The sequence below is a fragment of the Primulina tabacum genome, chromosome 5, assembly GCF_025594145.1.
Source record: "Primulina tabacum isolate GXHZ01 chromosome 5, ASM2559414v2, whole genome shotgun sequence".
Lineage (NCBI taxonomy): Eukaryota > Viridiplantae > Streptophyta > Magnoliopsida > Lamiales > Gesneriaceae > Primulina > Primulina tabacum.
Window position 1 is genome coordinate 13,419,178 of NC_134554.1, and position 15,925 is coordinate 13,435,102.

Consider the following 15,925-nt stretch of genomic DNA (forward strand, 5'->3'; position numbering starts at 1 on the left):
GAGAATACATAGAATAATAATATAAATTTATAGGTTTATATTGATAAAATTCGGAATATCAATAATCAAATAAATTGTAATCAAATTTTAGTATCATTTATGAACCACTTAAAGACAGGCCCATGGGCCTTACATCACATCCATTGGTGCTCCTTTTATCATCCGTTGCTCATATCCTTAGTCCAAAGTACCATATCTAAGCAACCATAGAAGATAATGTGACGAAGTTATTGCCTATGATTTTTCATCACACGAGTCGTATTTTGTGAGACGGGTCTCTTATTTGGGTATTCATGAAATATTATTATTTTTTACGTTAAGAGTATTACTTTTTATTGTGAATATCGGTAGGGTTGACTCGTCTCACAGATAAAGATTCGTGAGACCGTCTCACAAGAGACCTACTCTATAAATAATTAGCCAGAGAGTGTTATGATATGATTTTACATATCTCAATCTTATTTATCAACATATTTGTAGCTTATAATTATACTTTAGCGTTTTCTGTTATGAACGAATTTAGATCATTTTCTTTCTTATTATTTAAATTTTTAACACTTGACCAATATTTAGTGGTTGGAGGCCTGATTGTATTTGGGCTCCCAATGTAATATCCAATTGGCCCAATAAATGTTTGGACTTTATATTCTACTTTAGTAGGCCTGGATATTCGATCCAAGTTTTAAAATTTAGCCCATAATTTCGCATCCCTATATACGATTATTATTTTTGAGATATATATATGATAGATAATTTTTATTTTTATTTATTAAATATGTCAACTATTTTTTTTAAATATTTTTTTCTCAAACTATTCTGATTTGTATTCGCAACTCGTGTAAATTTATAATCACTGCGAGTCTGCTATCTCATTCATTTATCTTAAACTTAATTTTATATATATTTAAATTAAAACCTATGATGAAATAATTTTAAATATAATAATTACATTATTTTTAATATTCCTGAGATCTTTATTATTAATTTATTTCACATTATTTATTGTTATTATTACTCTATTATTATTAATACTCATATTTTATTTGATTTATTAATTATATAAAGATTAAGAATAGTATTAAAAAAATAAAGTTTCATGTATTTTATTTAAAACAAAAAATAATAATTTTAAAAATATTTAAAAAATTAACAGGAGCGGCTAGAGCTGAGACCCCGACACCTCGTTGTGTAAACATTATCATTTGCTTCATTCAAATTGTGTTACATTTTGTTCAAATACACCACATTTGCACAGATTATTATTAAAAATTAAATGCACCAACAACCATGTAGAAACAAAATATAATAAATCACAAACAAAATATTTTATTCATTTATTTTTTTTAAAAATATCTTATTTGTGATATATTGTGTTTTGAACATAGCATTTGATGCATTTATATTTTAATAATTTTTTAAAAAACTTTATTTGAGGAGGATGTACCATGATTCAGAGCATAGATGGAGTTAGGATCCCATGCCTAAGTTGATTTGTGCCCCTGATTATAAATTTTTTAAGTTTTTTTATATGGTAAAAACTTGTGTGAGACGGTCTCACGGGTCGTATTTTGTGAGACGGATCTCTTATCTGGGTCATTCATGAAAAAATATTACTTTTTATGCTAAGAATATTACTTTTTATTGTGAATATTGGTAGGATTGACCAATCTCATAGATAAAGATTCGTGAGACCGTCTTATAAGAGACATATTCTTTTTATATATATTTTGTGAAATGTTTATATTATTTATTTTAGAAATCCCATATATTATATATATATAAAACCACACATTTTGGAATGGTCCCACACAATTCTCGTGAGTGGGTCCATCTAAAGCACGTGCAATTCGTGTGAACCGCACGTCTGAGGATAAGGTTCCAAACGCGTGCCAACTCCTTTCACACGCTTCCCTCGTGCCAAACGCACCACCACCATCACCACCGCGCCTTTTTCTCCTCCGCCGTGTGGCCGCCGTGAAATCCGCTCATCTTTAAAAGCACTGGTGGTCGCATTCGAATTCCACAATTTCACTCTCTTACTCTCTTCCAGTTGTCTTGTCAGAGCATTCCGGCAAGCTCGCCGCTTTCTTAACTGGCGGTAAGTTTGCACCCCTGGGTCTTGGTTTGGTTATTTTGGAGCGGTGTCGTTTAGATCTGAATCGTTAGGATGTGAGACGATATCAGAATGTGTTCTTCTACTGTAATTGAGGTGTTATTTCTCACAAAAGCTGAATTTTATTGCAAAGAAAAACAACAGGAATATCGATAGCTTTTGCTGATTTTATTTATGTGAAGTTAAATTGCTGTCAAATGTCTTGTTTTGCTATATGTTCTAATTTTACAACAGATTTCTAAAAGCCATCCATATAAAACTGAGCTAGCATAGTGATGCATTTTGTAATTAGAGTAAAACAAATTCAAGATATCACATTCTTGAAAAGGCAATATAGAAATGTCCAGAAGTTCGATATTTCAATTTCCTTTGGTTCCCATTTGAGTGCATGTTCAAGATACGATGGAGCTTTTGTTTATTTATCTACTAAACCCATGTATTTTTCTGATGACAAACCGGTGTTTACTGTAGATATTTTGTTTCAGATAATTCAGAGCCAGGCAGCGGGATTATTTGATCACAAACATATGCATTCGCTTTCCAGGGACAATATGTCATTAACACATGACAGATATGGTGCGAGATATGGAACCTGATCCTTGTCTGCTAAAATAGAAGATAACCCAGAGAAATAGAAAATTCTGTAAAAGATATTGCAGCAGGGATGCAGAGATTTGCAGCTAGCGAAGAAGATGACGATGAAATGGGAATGGATGTGAAAGAGGAAGATGAAGACGACGACGACGACGACGACGACGACGAAGACGAAGAGAACATGGGTACACCCACAGTGGTTGGTGTTGATGTGGGCATTGTATCTACGAGCGGTAACAAAAGGTTTAAGCAGCATCAGCTATATCAAGATCAACCAACTCCTCAGGGAGGAGGGTCTCGAAGGTGTAGGCCACAGGAAGAGAAAGAAAGAACAAAGCTTCGAGAGCGACAACGCAGAGCAATCACAGCAAAGATTTTGGCTGGGCTTCGAAGACATGGGAACTATAATCTTAGAGTCAGAGCTGACATTAATGATGTCATAGCTGCTTTGGCAAGGGAAGCAGGTTGGGTCGTTCTTCCTGATGGAACCACCTTCCCTTCGAGACCACAGGTATCTACTTATCTGGTTGTGCATAATATTTTCATTTGTCCCTTGGTGAATTTTGGATTGTGAACGTCAATATTTCTCAGTCACTTATAGATCAGCATGTTGGTGATATCACTTGCATCCGTTTGCCTATGACTAGTTTTATGTAGGCATGATTAAATAATTTTAGATGTACAATTCAATTCAGTCTCTGCTCCCTTATCATATGTGGCATTACAATGACAAGGTCATGGGATATTTTGTTGGTGCATTTCCGCTCCCCTTGCACCCCCCACATTTTATCCTGATTTGAGTATTATAGTGTTGTGATCCCACATTATCATCCTCCCATGCCAAGAGGAAGTAAACATTCATGCACTATGTTAAACATGCTCATCCACAATTATTTGTTTCAACATCTCCAGGGAGCAAGACCTACCGCCGCACCAAGTGCCACAGTGACTTCATCCTCTACACATATGCCGGTGCAACATAGTTCACCTCCTTCCTTGAGAGGCATCCCCCCTGGCCATCAAAACACAGCTGATCATAATGCATCTCACATGAAAGGAGTTTTTTTGCCCAGTTCTTCTCCTTACGATGTATCTCCAGTTGACAGATCCCAGACTTCATCCATTATTGGAGACGAAGGAGACATGCAGAATGATCCTCTCCTTGGAGGTCCCATCAATGCAGTTGACAACAGGCAGGTCAGATTTTTGGCTTCCTGAAATCAAAATTGTTTCCTTCCCAGTAGTTTTCTTCTTAGGCTCTGAAAATTGTCTCAATTATGATCACGATAATATCAGAAGTAATCCTCGAAAGAAAAAAGTAAGTTTTTCAATTTTCAAACCAAATGCTGTTAGTTACTTTCATGAATTTAATATATAAAACAGCATGTCTTATTTTTTCCTTTACATTGTATTTTAAAAAAAAAAAAATTGGGATCTTTTCACTCACCCTGGTCTCTCTGATACTTCTGTAATGATTTTTCGTTATAAAATGTCTAGATCGTCGACATACCCACAAAGTCGCAGGAGCATGATTTTACTGGCACTCCCCATGTTCCAGTTTATATCATGTTGCCAGTGAGTTCTCTGAGTATACCAACATTATACTTTTTCTGTATTTTTCAAGTTCTTGTCCTGCCTTCATACCTTTGTTGTAAATTTGTCTTCGATTGTTTGTCCATTTGTAGTTTTTAATTTTTACGTATTCAAGTTAATGGTGTCAGCTGGGTGTCATCAATATGAAGTGCGAGCTTGTTGATCCGGATGGTCTGGTGAAGCAACTGAAAGTCTTGAAGTCGATCAATGTGGATGGTGTTATGGTGGATTGTTGGTGGGGTGTCGTCGAAGCTCATGCACCCCAAGAATATAACTGGAATGGCTACAAGAGGTTGTTTCAAATTATGCAAGATCTGGAAATGAAGTTACAAGTTAGTTCTTCTATTCCTGACTACTTCACATTTAGTCAGTAGATGTTTTTTGTGGCATTCTTACCTTTGTTTGTCTCTATCTGATGTTAATGTCAGTCTTCATAGATTGTACAATTAGCTTGGTCGATTTTATATCTGTTGGATGACATAATTCTATCGTTCTTCACTTTTCAGGGTCTTTCTGAAAGAGTATCCTTCATGCTTTTATTATGTATGGATGATGAGTTTCCCTGGATAATGCACAAATTCTTATATTTACTGGATGGTCCCGTCTACTTGTCCCTGTATAGATCATGTATACCTGCATAGCTGCATTGATTAACTGAGGAAAACAGTGACTTTTGTTGGACAATTTTCCTGTGCATAAGAAAGTGATTAATTTTTATCCACAACAGTACAAAATTTCCAGGAAAGATGATGAATTTTTATGCACAAACTTAATGGAATGTTTTTGCAATTTGGATTGCTGCGGAACTGTTGAAACAACCTGGGGTGATGATCATCCGTACATGATCTCATCCGGGAAAAAATATCAGATAACTGAAAGTTGTACATGCTATCACGGTCACATCATGGTTAATAATTTTTTGGCTAAAATGGTGCTTCCAAAATATCTACATAGTCAATAATGTGATGGCTGCTGTAAGAATGTTGGCTGTTAGTTGGCAATAAAACATTGACTGCTTGATGAAGTGAGTGCGATGGTCACATCATGGTTAATAGTTTTTTGGCTAAAATGGTGCTTCCAAAACATCTACATAGTCAATAATGCGATGGCTGCTGTAAGAATGTTGGCTGTTAGTTGGCAATAAAACATTGACTGCTCGATGAAGTGAGTGCGTTGCAGTACTACATTGATTAATTTCCTGTTGCTTTCATATTTTTATTTTGAACTTCTACGAAAAATATTATAGTTTTTTCCTAAACTGAAAACAGGTTCTGATGTCTTTTCATGAATGTGGAGGAAATGTTGGGGATGATGTTTGTATTCCATTGCCTCACTGGGTGGCTGAAATTGGTCGAAGCAATCCAGACATATTTTTCACCGACAGATTGGGAAGGCGAAACACCGAGTGTTTGTCTTGGGGTATTGATAAGGAAAGAGTATTGAGAGGACGAACAGCTGTAGAGGTAACTAATTAACATTTTCAATGTTTGTGATCTCTCTATATTTTTTCATTGGAAAGTTTTAAAGCCTAGGAGTTTTGTGCCCTTGCTCTTGATAACTTTACTCTTTTAGCAGTCTAGGAGAGCTGAAGTTATTATTAGTGAACAGTTCAAGATTTATCTTGTTTATTTATTGCATTTTTACTGACTATTATCAAGAATCCGAGGTTTCAATGCTTTGCTCATTAATTTTTGGTGATTAGTGTCATTAAGAGCATAAAATTTGTTTGTGCGTGCTAGCTATTTCAGATTAAAAGATTGATGATTTGATCCTAAAAGAAAATATTTGGCTTCCTGCTTTCCCATTTTGATTCATTTGTTTCATTAGCTTTGAAGTTGCCATGTTCCTCTTATAATTCTCTTATTGATAGTCACCTCCTCAAGTTTGCCTCAATTAATTTTTTTTGTTTTATAATTTTGAAAATTTATGTAGGTCTACTTTGATTTTATGAGAAGCTTTCGGGTTGAGTTTGATGAGTTTTTTGAGAATGGTATCATATCTATGATAGTAATCGGACTTGGTCCATGTGGAGAGCTGAGATACCCTTCTACTCCAGTGAAGCATGGTTGGAGATATCCTGGTATTGGCGAATTTCAGGTAATGTAAGATATACCAATTTCATACAAAATGCAGCCTTCGGGATTTTAGGCGCCCCACAGACCACCTCTCTCTCTGCCTCTATCTCTTTGATGACAAGACACTAGCACATGTTTGGGCATGGACAATTTTATTCATGACCAAGAATATCGACTTTTATCTCTTTTTTTTTTGTGTGTGCGTGGCTGGGTGCGGGGACATGCAAAATTTTAGAAAATGGTGCTACTAACCAAAATATTGTTTTGTTTTCTTCTTCTCCTTTCTGTGTAAACTTTGCCAATGCAATACTGGGCATTGTTAACCATTTTTTTCTGCCTTTTCAGTGCTATGATCAGTATCTGTTGAAAAGCTTGCGGAAAGCAGCTGAACTAAGAGGACACTCTTTTTGGGCACGAGGGCCTGATAATACCGGTTTCTATAATTCCCGGCCTCAGGAAACAGGATTTTTCTGTGATGGTGGAGATTATGATGGCTATTATGGCAGGTTTTTCCTTAGTTGGTACTCTCAGGTTTTAGTTGATCATTGTGATCGAGTGCTTTCTCTGGCTAAATTAGCTTTCGAAGGAACCTGCATTGCTACAAAGGTGAGTTGGCCCAAAGTTACAGTCTGTCGTATTATTCAATGTTTCGGCAGAATTACTTTATATACCACACTGACTTTCATTTTGCTATCCATCATACAAAGAAGGTTTTTTATTAGATATTTTATGTCTCTTTCAGTTCTTAGATAATAGTTGGTATAATTCTCTTTTTTTGTGACTTCATGCATTGGCTCAGTCAGGTTATTTTTTATTTCCATTTCTCCACATAGTTTTGTCAATCATCGGACAATTTTATTGTTTACTTGCAGCATTTGTTATATACTCTTTACTATCACGTTTCTGGAAGATTTTCTAAGTTCATTTTATGCATGTAATTCTGGAGTTGTTAATATGCATGACCAAAATGTATAGTTTAATTGACTTAAACTGAAGTTGACTCATGCAAGATATAATAATATTTTTCTGTATTTTATTTTTAAGCAGCTATCAGGTATTCATTGGTGGTACAAGACTGCTAGTCATGCTGCTGAATTAACTGCCGGATTCTATAATTCGTGCAACCGTGATGGCTATGTTTCTGTTATGGCAATGCTAAAGAGGCATGGGGTTACTTTGTGCTTTATGTCGTCTGAAATTGGCATGTTTGATAATCATGTGAATTTCTCCGAAGCTTTGGCTGATCCTGAGGGTTTGGCTTGGCAAGTAAGTCTTCTTGACTTGATATCATAATTTGAATCACATCACGCTCCTTGGTTTTGCAACATAAAATCTTCATTGGATTAGCCATTTTATTTTCCATGTCAGAGTATGCTATTAACATTTTGAGTATGCATAATATTCTTTGAAATATCATATAGTAACATCTAGTCACCAATTTAGATGTTGAATGCTGCCTGGGATGGTTGCATACCAGTTGCCGGGGAGAATTCTCTTCCCTGTCATGACAGGGAAGGCTATAACTATTTATTGGATAAGGCAAAGCCCATCAGTGATCCAGATGGGAGGCATTTTTCCTCTTTTACTTATCTGAGGCTCAGTCAACTTCTTTTCGAGCCACAGAAATTCATAGAATTTGAACGATTTGCCAAGAGGATGCATGGTAATGTTACTACCACTTTTTCTTTATTCATTCTATTTATTCATCCGTATTTTGACTTGATTAACACTTGCATATTTATATCTTGGTGAATAGCTTGTGTTTAGACTTGGGTGGGTATATGTTGGATTTGAACCTTTCCTGTTGTTCCAGATCAGTTGATCTTTAGAACTTGCACCTTCCTTATAGTTTATTCTATAAAAACACTTAGAACCATACATTTGGCATTGTTGTGATGCCCAAAATTTTTTCTGCATCTTGTCAATAATGGTAGGAAATACACTTGAGGGGATGCAAAAGGTTGTGTCATTTATAAAAGAAGTTGAGCTCCATTATGCAACAGTGGTGGAAATGCACACAAACCTAACTATATGTCATTCAGTGTTTGTAAGAAAATATGAAGCATTGATATGCAACAGTGGTGGAAATGCACGAGAACCTAACTATATGTCATTCAGTGTTTGTAAGAAAATATGAAGCATTGATAGAGTTTTTTTTTTTTTGAATTTAATACAGTATTTTTAGGAATACAGGGAAGTGGGAAAAAGTTTATTTAAAATCAATGATTGTGTGGAGAGATGTGAAACCGGGAAATATCTTATCTGTAGAAGAGAATACAAATAAGTTGGTTGTGTTCTTGGTTTCTATCTTGGGGAAAGAAAATAAAGAAACGAAATGAAACCGAAAGAGAGTTAAATTTTTGTCAAGTTGTAACATGCATGAATTGTATCTGGTAATAATTAATAAAGAATTTGGTATATAATGGTCATCTAACAAAATTAGCAAGAGAAAATATATAAATAAACAAATATGATTGTAGTTATAATTGCTGGACAAGAACAAGGTTGAATCGAGCTGCCACCCATGCTATTGTAGTTAATGACGACAATTCTACTTGCATCCTATATCATCATGCCGTGAAATACCCTGGTAGTGTTGACATCTTTCTCATCTCTATTGCAGGAGAACCCGTCCTCGAATATCAGACGTTGTTCGAAACACCAGATAGTATTTAATTACATTAATTAGGCACGCATCTGTGAAGGAAAACGAAACAATCATCATTCGTACTACTGATACTTCATCAATGTCAATCAAGGTAGGCTAACAGATTCACCTGATATCTATAGAATTTGTTACTAATGTTATATTTCATGCATGGAGTAATGAAGCTTAAATTGTGCAGATTGGCTTAAAATGAAATACGCCACAATCACCACTATATTCTATATTTTCTATTTGGAATAGTGTTTCATCTTTGTAGATGGGCGACGCAATTCTATATGAAACATGAAAATTGTTGGTAGACTTGTATGATTCAACTATCTAACCATTCCTAGTGTATGTTTCATCTTGTCTTTCATGTGTATTCCATGTTAAATTTGGTATGCGCCTGTGGGTTTTGGCCAATGTTGGAGAAGTATCAAGTATGCATCATGGGGGAAATTATATCCATGCTCACTGAGGTTTTGTGTAGTCGATCACATACGCTTTATGTGGTTTGAATATGTACTATATAGCACCTTTTTTTTTTTTTTTGTATTCTCACTCCTATACTTAATGTATTTGACATTCTTTGTATGTTATAACTTATAATTTTACATTGGATAAGAGAGATGAACGTCAGATATACTAAATACATGGTAAATGAATGCAAATGACCCTACTAATTATTATGTAGTCACACTAAAATTTATTCTTAGTAATGACATTAGCATAAAATAAATAATGAAAAGGGAATTTTCTTAAACCAAGTAGTAGATTATATTTAACTTTCTTGATCCAACTATATTTCCCACTTCTCCGGTGAGACGTATTAGTTGGTGGAATATGTGAAATATTAATTCATGTTTAGAAGTTCGACTCTCCTTAAAAAAATCTTTTTCAAACAAGTTTGTTAAACAAAATTTGTTCAGTGTTGTTTATATAGTTATCGTGATTTGTAAGTTATTGTGTTAATACGAAGGTTTACTTAGTGCACACTGAAAACTAACGACTATGGGTTATTATCACGTCATTAAAAAAAAAGTTATAAATAAAGACTTCCCTTTAAATGTTTTAAGTCCATGTAGTCAATTTTATTGGATCATTGCCTGGCAATTGGACCCAAGAGTTGTGATGAAATTTAATTTTTTTGAAGAAAGGTGATGAAATTTAATTTTAATTTTTTTTTTATGTTTGATTGATCAATCAAGAATTGGAATAAGAGATTACGTTAAACATCATATGAAAGATCCTGCAACCTAAAAGAAAAAAGGTATTTCAAAGTAACAAATTGATATTCCCGTATAAAACATAGAAGATTAAAAAAAGAAAGTTTTAATGTTGAAAGTATATTGGAAATCAACGTCGAAAGATTTGCTGGTTTTTCATGTTTAAATTACATTGCGGAAAGTGACACTTGTGAATAATAATAAGATGTAATTTAAGCATTAGTGTTCATTTTCATATATCAACTGAAATTTAAGCATTAATGTGTATTTAATCACTAATAAAACTGATAAAAAAATTAGGAATTTTGTTTCCACGTTACATTTAATTTTTATTATTTTTAAATGTGTGAGAGAAAATTGTGGAGTGAATCTAACCTAACTCGAAGATAATATAATTTGTTCTGTTGTTTATGTCAAAATCAACGAATCCAACGACTCATATTTCAACGAAAGCGAACTATTCTACGTGAGAGTTATTCCTCCGTCTTCTGATATAATCTAATCTGTAATCTCCTTTATATTAGTAATGGATTTGGTTTTTTTTTTTTATCAAAAAAATGAAAAATAGTGCCACGTGGAATCCTTCTTTTATAATTACAGCCGAACACCATAATATGGTTTAGAAGCCCTAGAAGCAGCTTCCGCTACTCCTCCGTGAAGGTAAGCTCTCGCCACCGCCGTACTCTCTTTACTTCTGCATCAGTGTAGCTTTCATTCTGTTGCTCTAAGAGTAGTGGAATTAAATTTTACCTGCTGGAAATCAACAGTTAATTACAATTTAATCGTCGATTTAGACTGTGTGATTTTAGCTTTTACCTTTATTTAATGTTATTCAGTTGCTTCATCTGTTATATATTACAAGATCTGCGGTGTTTTTTGGTTTTATGTAATATTGAAGCATGCAGAAGTTTTTATTTTCTTGCTGTCCACTTTGAGGAAAATACCTTGACTGTAATGGAAATTATGAATAAAATGTTATACTATGTTAAGTTCTATATTATAATAAGTTCATTACTTGATGCCTTTGCCTTTGCGACCGTATGTCATTATTTTTTTGTGGTATTTATTTATATCGAACCATATGGATCTGGGATTTTACAAAAAAATTGCTAACGGAAAATAAAATAAATGAAATTGAATTCTTGCAGTTCGCAGCTTGTATATATTATCCTCCAGATACGTCGTTGAATAGTTGAATATTTTGTTGTTTGCTTGTTCATGAATGTTCTTCGCGTTTTCCATGAAACTGGTGCAATCATATTTGTTCATTTATTAAATCCATGATCGATCGATTAAATATTGATATATATTTTGCGTGATTGTATGCTTCAAAGTATTTTATAAAACAGAGAAGCTTGAACTTTTCTTTTTAATGTCTATTCTGGTTGAGAGAAATTATGGAATGTTTGATTTGCATTTTTTTGGGGTTGTAAAAAAATATTAAAGTCTGGTTAAACGAGATCTTGAATTTGAATAACAATGTCTAGTATGTGTCATGTGGTTTTAAAGTATGTCGTGATTTGACGGCGTATTTTTTTTAAATCATGCACCAATCATGGTTGTTAACATATCACGTCGTCATATGTCGCACTAATCTCATTTTTAAGATAGATATTTTTCTCTGATCCCCAGGATAGAATAGATACACAATACAGTTCAATTGTTTTAATGTTAATATGACCTGGGGATTTACCTATGGGTTACACTCATTTTATTGATATAATTACAGTTAATCTAGAAGGCTTTTCTCATGAGGCATCCGTTGCTAATTGACAATGCTGTGGATGTGCTTTTATGCTTTGGATTTTTATGGTTAGAATAGAATCGATTATGGTTCTATGAACACATAATACATTCTTGAATACTGACTTCTGGTGCCATCTTTTGTTTAAAGTTATATTTTCTTTTGCGTCATGTTCTTCAGCTGATTTGGTCATTTTTGTACAGTTATAGGTAATGGCTCCCAAACAGCCTAATTCAGGCTTCTTTGTGGGTTTGAACAAAGGGCATATAGTGACCAAGAAAGAGCTGGCACCTCGCCCTTCTGATAGAAAAGGGGTAACATATTTCAGCCCTCTAAGGTGTTAATAGCTGACGTGTGAAATATGTTTGCCTAGGTTCTGTATGTAATAATGAAATGTGATGTTATTTCGCTGTGAATTATGTCTCGAATCTCGAGGATACAATAATCATTGGCATTATGGAGAAGCCATTGATAATATATAGTTTGTGTTTTTTCGCCCTTTCCGGACAGAAAACCAGCAAAAGAGTGCATTTTGCTAGAAGTCTCATCCGGGAAGTTGCTGGATTTGCTCCCTATGAGAAGCGTATCACCGAGCTTCTCAAAGTTGGGAAAGACAAGCGGGCATTGAAAGTGGCTAAGAGAAAGTTGGGCACCCACAAGAGAGCAAAGAGGAAGCGTGAAGAGATGGCATCTGCTCTCCGGAGGATGAGGTGATTTGATCATTACCATTCTAATTTAATCCGGTTTCATCTTGATGGTTATGCTAATATTATTCTTTTGGTCATATTAGGGCTGCTGGAGGTGGTGAGAAGAAGAAATAGTCTGTTGCTCTCGATTCTACGTGTAGGCTTCTGTAGCAAAAAAAATTCTAGCGGTGTTATCTAGTTTGTCTGTTTTGTTAAACTTGAGTTTACATCTTGTTTCTCGTGTCACTAATGCCGTCTAAGGTTTTATTCAAGTTTTAATAAACTAGTAGAGTCGTTTTAAATCGATTTCCCCATCTATTTTTAAAAGATAAGTTTTTTAATTTTCTTGCCAAATTGCATAGAAGATAGTGCCTTTGTCAAGTCATACACAAAATTGTTTGAAAATTTAAGAAATTTATATTTTTCGGATAAGAATATATATATTATTACTTGAAAACTAAATATGCTGGATGTGAAAATTAAACAGCTACAAATTGAGAAAGGAGAGCATAATTTTAAAAGAGAAAACGAGGGGTTGAAAATTATTTTGGAGAAGCTGTGGCCATTATTCTCGTGGGCCGATATAAAGCCGTATACTAAAATGGCCCAAGGCTCATACCCAATTGTGTAATAATCTAATTACATGGTGTATTTAATATCAAACAAAAAAACAATCTCTAATTATTAAATTTTAATTTTATTTACAAGGACCTGCGCTAAATAAATATAAAAAATATAATTTTGACATATGAATTAAAAAATATATTTAAAAAAAGAAAAAAGTATGAATTGAAATACCAGAAGTTAGTTACTACATGTTCTCGTATTTAATAATATAGGATAGATTATTATTAATTTATTTTAATTGAATAAACCTGAATTGTTGTTCGTTCATAATTTTTACGAGCTGAATCTCCGAGGCAACTACTGATTAAGGGCAAGTTTCTGAGTCTATTTTTCCCCCATTCTGAATCATTTTCGAAAATCAGATTATTTATTGCCGCAAATGTGATTGGTAATTTTATGCGATTTATGGTTTGTCTCTTCATGAATTTGTGTGGAATTCGTCCGGTTTTTTTTAATATGTGTGTGTGATTTCCTGGTGTTTTGATTTTTGATGTGAGAGTAATTGAGAAAATCAAAATTTAATATATTTTCTTTATTAACAAATGAGATCATTGATTTGGGATAAACTATAAATTTATGTGTATGATGGATTCAAAATTTAATGTATTGTATAGTTGGAAGTTTTTGCGAAAATTGATTTTCAAATCTTGTTTTATGTTATATGATGTAATCTTATTAACAAAAAATTTAAGATACATCGGTCAGTTGTTCAAAGTTATACGTAAAAAATGGGTACAAATTAACTACAATTTGAGACGGAGGGGGTATGAAATGTGCTTGAAATTGCTGGTTTCTGGCTTTCGATCTCATTGGCTTTATACTTTTGTTGAGGATATTTACTTGTCCAGCTTCTTTGGCCTTTTCAAGTTTTTTTTTCCCTGTAAAATCACTCATCTTGTTCTTTTAAAAAATGGCTGTGTAGTTTGAAATAAAATGACATAAAATGGTCTCCATTCAGTGCAGAATTGGGTCTTGTAATCCATCACTATGTGTTAGCAGGACAATGTCCAAAGTTGCATTTATGGTAATTAATGTTTACTTTAAATTTTACCGGATAGAATGAGGGGAAACTGGATCCTGTAGGTTTAGTAGTCCAATGGAATCACCTTCAGTTTGTGATAACTTAGAAAGCAGGAGTGAGGGTCGCGGTAGATCAGAGCTATCAGCTTTAATTCCTGGGCTTCCAGATGACATTGTTGTTTCCTGCTTGGCGAGAGTTCCTAGGAGGTATCATCCACATCTCAAACATGTTTCAAAGAGTTGGTATGCAGCAAAGAGTGGGTTTCTTATCGACTCAAACATCATTTAGCTGAGACGTGGATTTATGCTCTGTGCATAAACAAGTCCGAGGAGCTTTGCATTTACATGTTGGATCCAAACCATTTCAAAAGGGGTTGGAAGCTCGTACATGGCCTTCCAAGTTGCTTCTTGAAGAGAAAAAGTGTGGGGTTTGAAGTGTTAGGTACGAAACTCTTCCTGTTTGGAGGCTGTGGTTGGGTGGAAGATGCCACTAGTGAAGTCTATTTTTATGATGCTCTGACGAATATGTGGAGTGCTGCTGGTTGTTTATCCACTCCAAGGTATATAAACATCATGGTTTCTTCAAAAAAGTAGTAACAATAATTCTTTCAAGTTCTACTCGCGTTATCCTGATTGTCAATTGTTGTTATTCTTAGGAGCTATTTTGCACACGAAGCTTTGAACGGGAAAATATTTGCCATGGGAGGGCTTGGATCAAAATTAGGTCATACAAATTCTTGGGATTCTTATGATCCCCGCACAAATTGTTGGAGTCCTCACATGGACCCAAATGTTATTCCGCATGTTGAAGATTCTCTCGTCTTAGATGGGAAGATTTATGTTAGATGTGGTTCTCAAGGCATATTGTCTCATGCATATGCTATTGTATATGAACCGTTCAACGAAACTTGGAACCGTGCTGACGCTGATTTTATCTCTGGTTGGTGTGGTCCTGCATTTGTTATAGATGTTGTATTATTCGTACTGAACAAAACTTTAGGTGCTAGACTAATGGTGTGGCAAAAAGATCGTAGGGAGTGGATAACTGTGAGGAGATTGTCGAGGCTTTTGACTCGGCCACCGTGTCGACTTGTGGCTGTTGGTAAGAAGATGTTTGTTATCGGGAAGGGACTGAGTACGGTGATGTTTGATGTTCAAGATATTTATCATGCGGATCGTGTTTTGTTGAGTTCTTCTGTTCCAGGTTTGATATCCGTGAATGACGTTATAAGCTGCAAATCTCTTGCTATTTGAGTTTCTGTTGTACATATAATATTCAATTTTACATTTACAAGTTGCAACACATTGTGCAAAATTGTATTCATTTGAGTCTACCGATAGTACCTAGTTTGTATGAGTTGGGGTAATTCTCGTTCTTTGAAATAACCTAGTTTACTTGGCGCTTTGGATGGAATGATTTTAACTTTAAAACATTTCATGGATGATATTGAGATTAAAAATTTCTGATATTACATAAAAAATATCCAAACAAATAGCAAGTGCAGGTTACTAAAATTTTAAAATAAATTACGAGTACTCGGTTTTGTCCGCTTCTCAAATCTCAAACTGAAAAAATTCCTGGTGTGTTTACTTTTCTAAG

The 15,925-nt window shown here is 34.4% G+C and overlaps 3 protein-coding genes across 7 annotated transcripts; all 3 read left to right on the forward strand.

Annotated features, from left to right (window-relative positions):
• The first annotated feature begins 1,846 nt into the window (after nt 1–1,846).
• LOC142546792 (beta-amylase 7-like) lies at nt 1,847–9,404 on the forward strand. Of its 5 annotated transcripts, XR_012820515.1 has the most exons (13): nt 1,847–2,098; nt 2,599–3,218; nt 3,620–3,904; nt 4,205–4,282; nt 4,429–4,632; nt 4,807–4,821; nt 5,569–5,763; nt 6,233–6,397; nt 6,721–6,981; nt 7,423–7,641; nt 7,819–8,038; nt 8,999–9,134; nt 9,222–9,404. XR_012820515.1 is itself a non-coding variant. In XM_075654699.1 (12 exons), exons 2-12 carry the CDS (start codon nt 2,778–2,780, stop codon nt 9,049–9,051), a joined length of 2,136 nt encoding a protein of 711 aa, XP_075510814.1. In that variant the 5' UTR covers nt 1,847–2,098; nt 2,585–2,777; the 3' UTR covers nt 9,052–9,404. The 5 variants fall into 5 exon arrangements, 4 of the variants coding, with proteins under 4 accessions (XP_075510814.1, XP_075510815.1, XP_075510813.1 ...); XM_075654699.1 differs by having other exon boundaries at nt 2,585–3,218; nt 8,999–9,404; XM_075654700.1 differs by having other exon boundaries at nt 2,658–3,218; nt 8,999–9,404.
• A 1,356-nt stretch (nt 9,405–10,760) lies between these two features.
• On the forward strand, nt 10,761–12,984 carry LOC142546794 (large ribosomal subunit protein eL36y-like). The gene is made up of 4 exons (XM_075654702.1): nt 10,761–10,908; nt 12,196–12,306; nt 12,503–12,702; nt 12,783–12,984. Exons 2-4 carry the CDS (start codon nt 12,205–12,207, stop codon nt 12,811–12,813), a joined length of 333 nt encoding a protein of 110 aa, XP_075510817.1. The 5' UTR covers nt 10,761–10,908; nt 12,196–12,204; the 3' UTR covers nt 12,814–12,984.
• Nucleotides 12,985–13,558: 574 nt separating this feature from the next.
• Nucleotides 13,559–15,730, forward strand: LOC142546795 (F-box/kelch-repeat protein SKIP4-like). The gene is given in 3 exon segments (XM_075654703.1): nt 13,559–14,555; nt 14,558–14,885; nt 14,982–15,730. Coding segments are annotated over 3 exon segments (1,080 nt in total). The 5' UTR covers nt 13,559–14,401; the 3' UTR covers nt 15,580–15,730.
• The last annotated feature ends 195 nt before the right edge of the window (nt 15,731–15,925 follow it).

What these genes read in the sequence shown, in the direction of transcription:
- LOC142546792 (XM_075654699.1), top strand. Translation starts at nt 2,778, where the DNA reads ATGCAGAGATTTGCAGCTAGCGAAGAAGATGACGATGAAATGGGAATG. An exon ending in CCTTCCCTTCGAGACCACAG is followed by an intron (nt 3,219 to 3,619) that starts GTATCTACTTAT and finishes CAACATCTCCAG; the next exon opens with GGAGCAAGACCTACCGCCGC. An exon ending in CTGAGGGTTTGGCTTGGCAA is followed by an intron (nt 7,642 to 7,818) that starts GTAAGTCTTCTT and finishes TCACCAATTTAG; the next exon opens with ATGTTGAATGCTGCCTGGGA.
- LOC142546794 (XM_075654702.1), top strand. Translation starts at nt 12,205, where the DNA reads ATGGCTCCCAAACAGCCTAATTCAGGCTTCTTTGTGGGTTTGAACAAA. An exon ending in GCCCTTCTGATAGAAAAGGG is followed by an intron (nt 12,307 to 12,502) that starts GTAACATATTTC and finishes CTTTCCGGACAG; the next exon opens with AAAACCAGCAAAAGAGTGCA. An exon ending in TCTGCTCTCCGGAGGATGAG is followed by an intron (nt 12,703 to 12,782) that starts GTGATTTGATCA and finishes TGGTCATATTAG; the next exon opens with GGCTGCTGGAGGTGGTGAGA.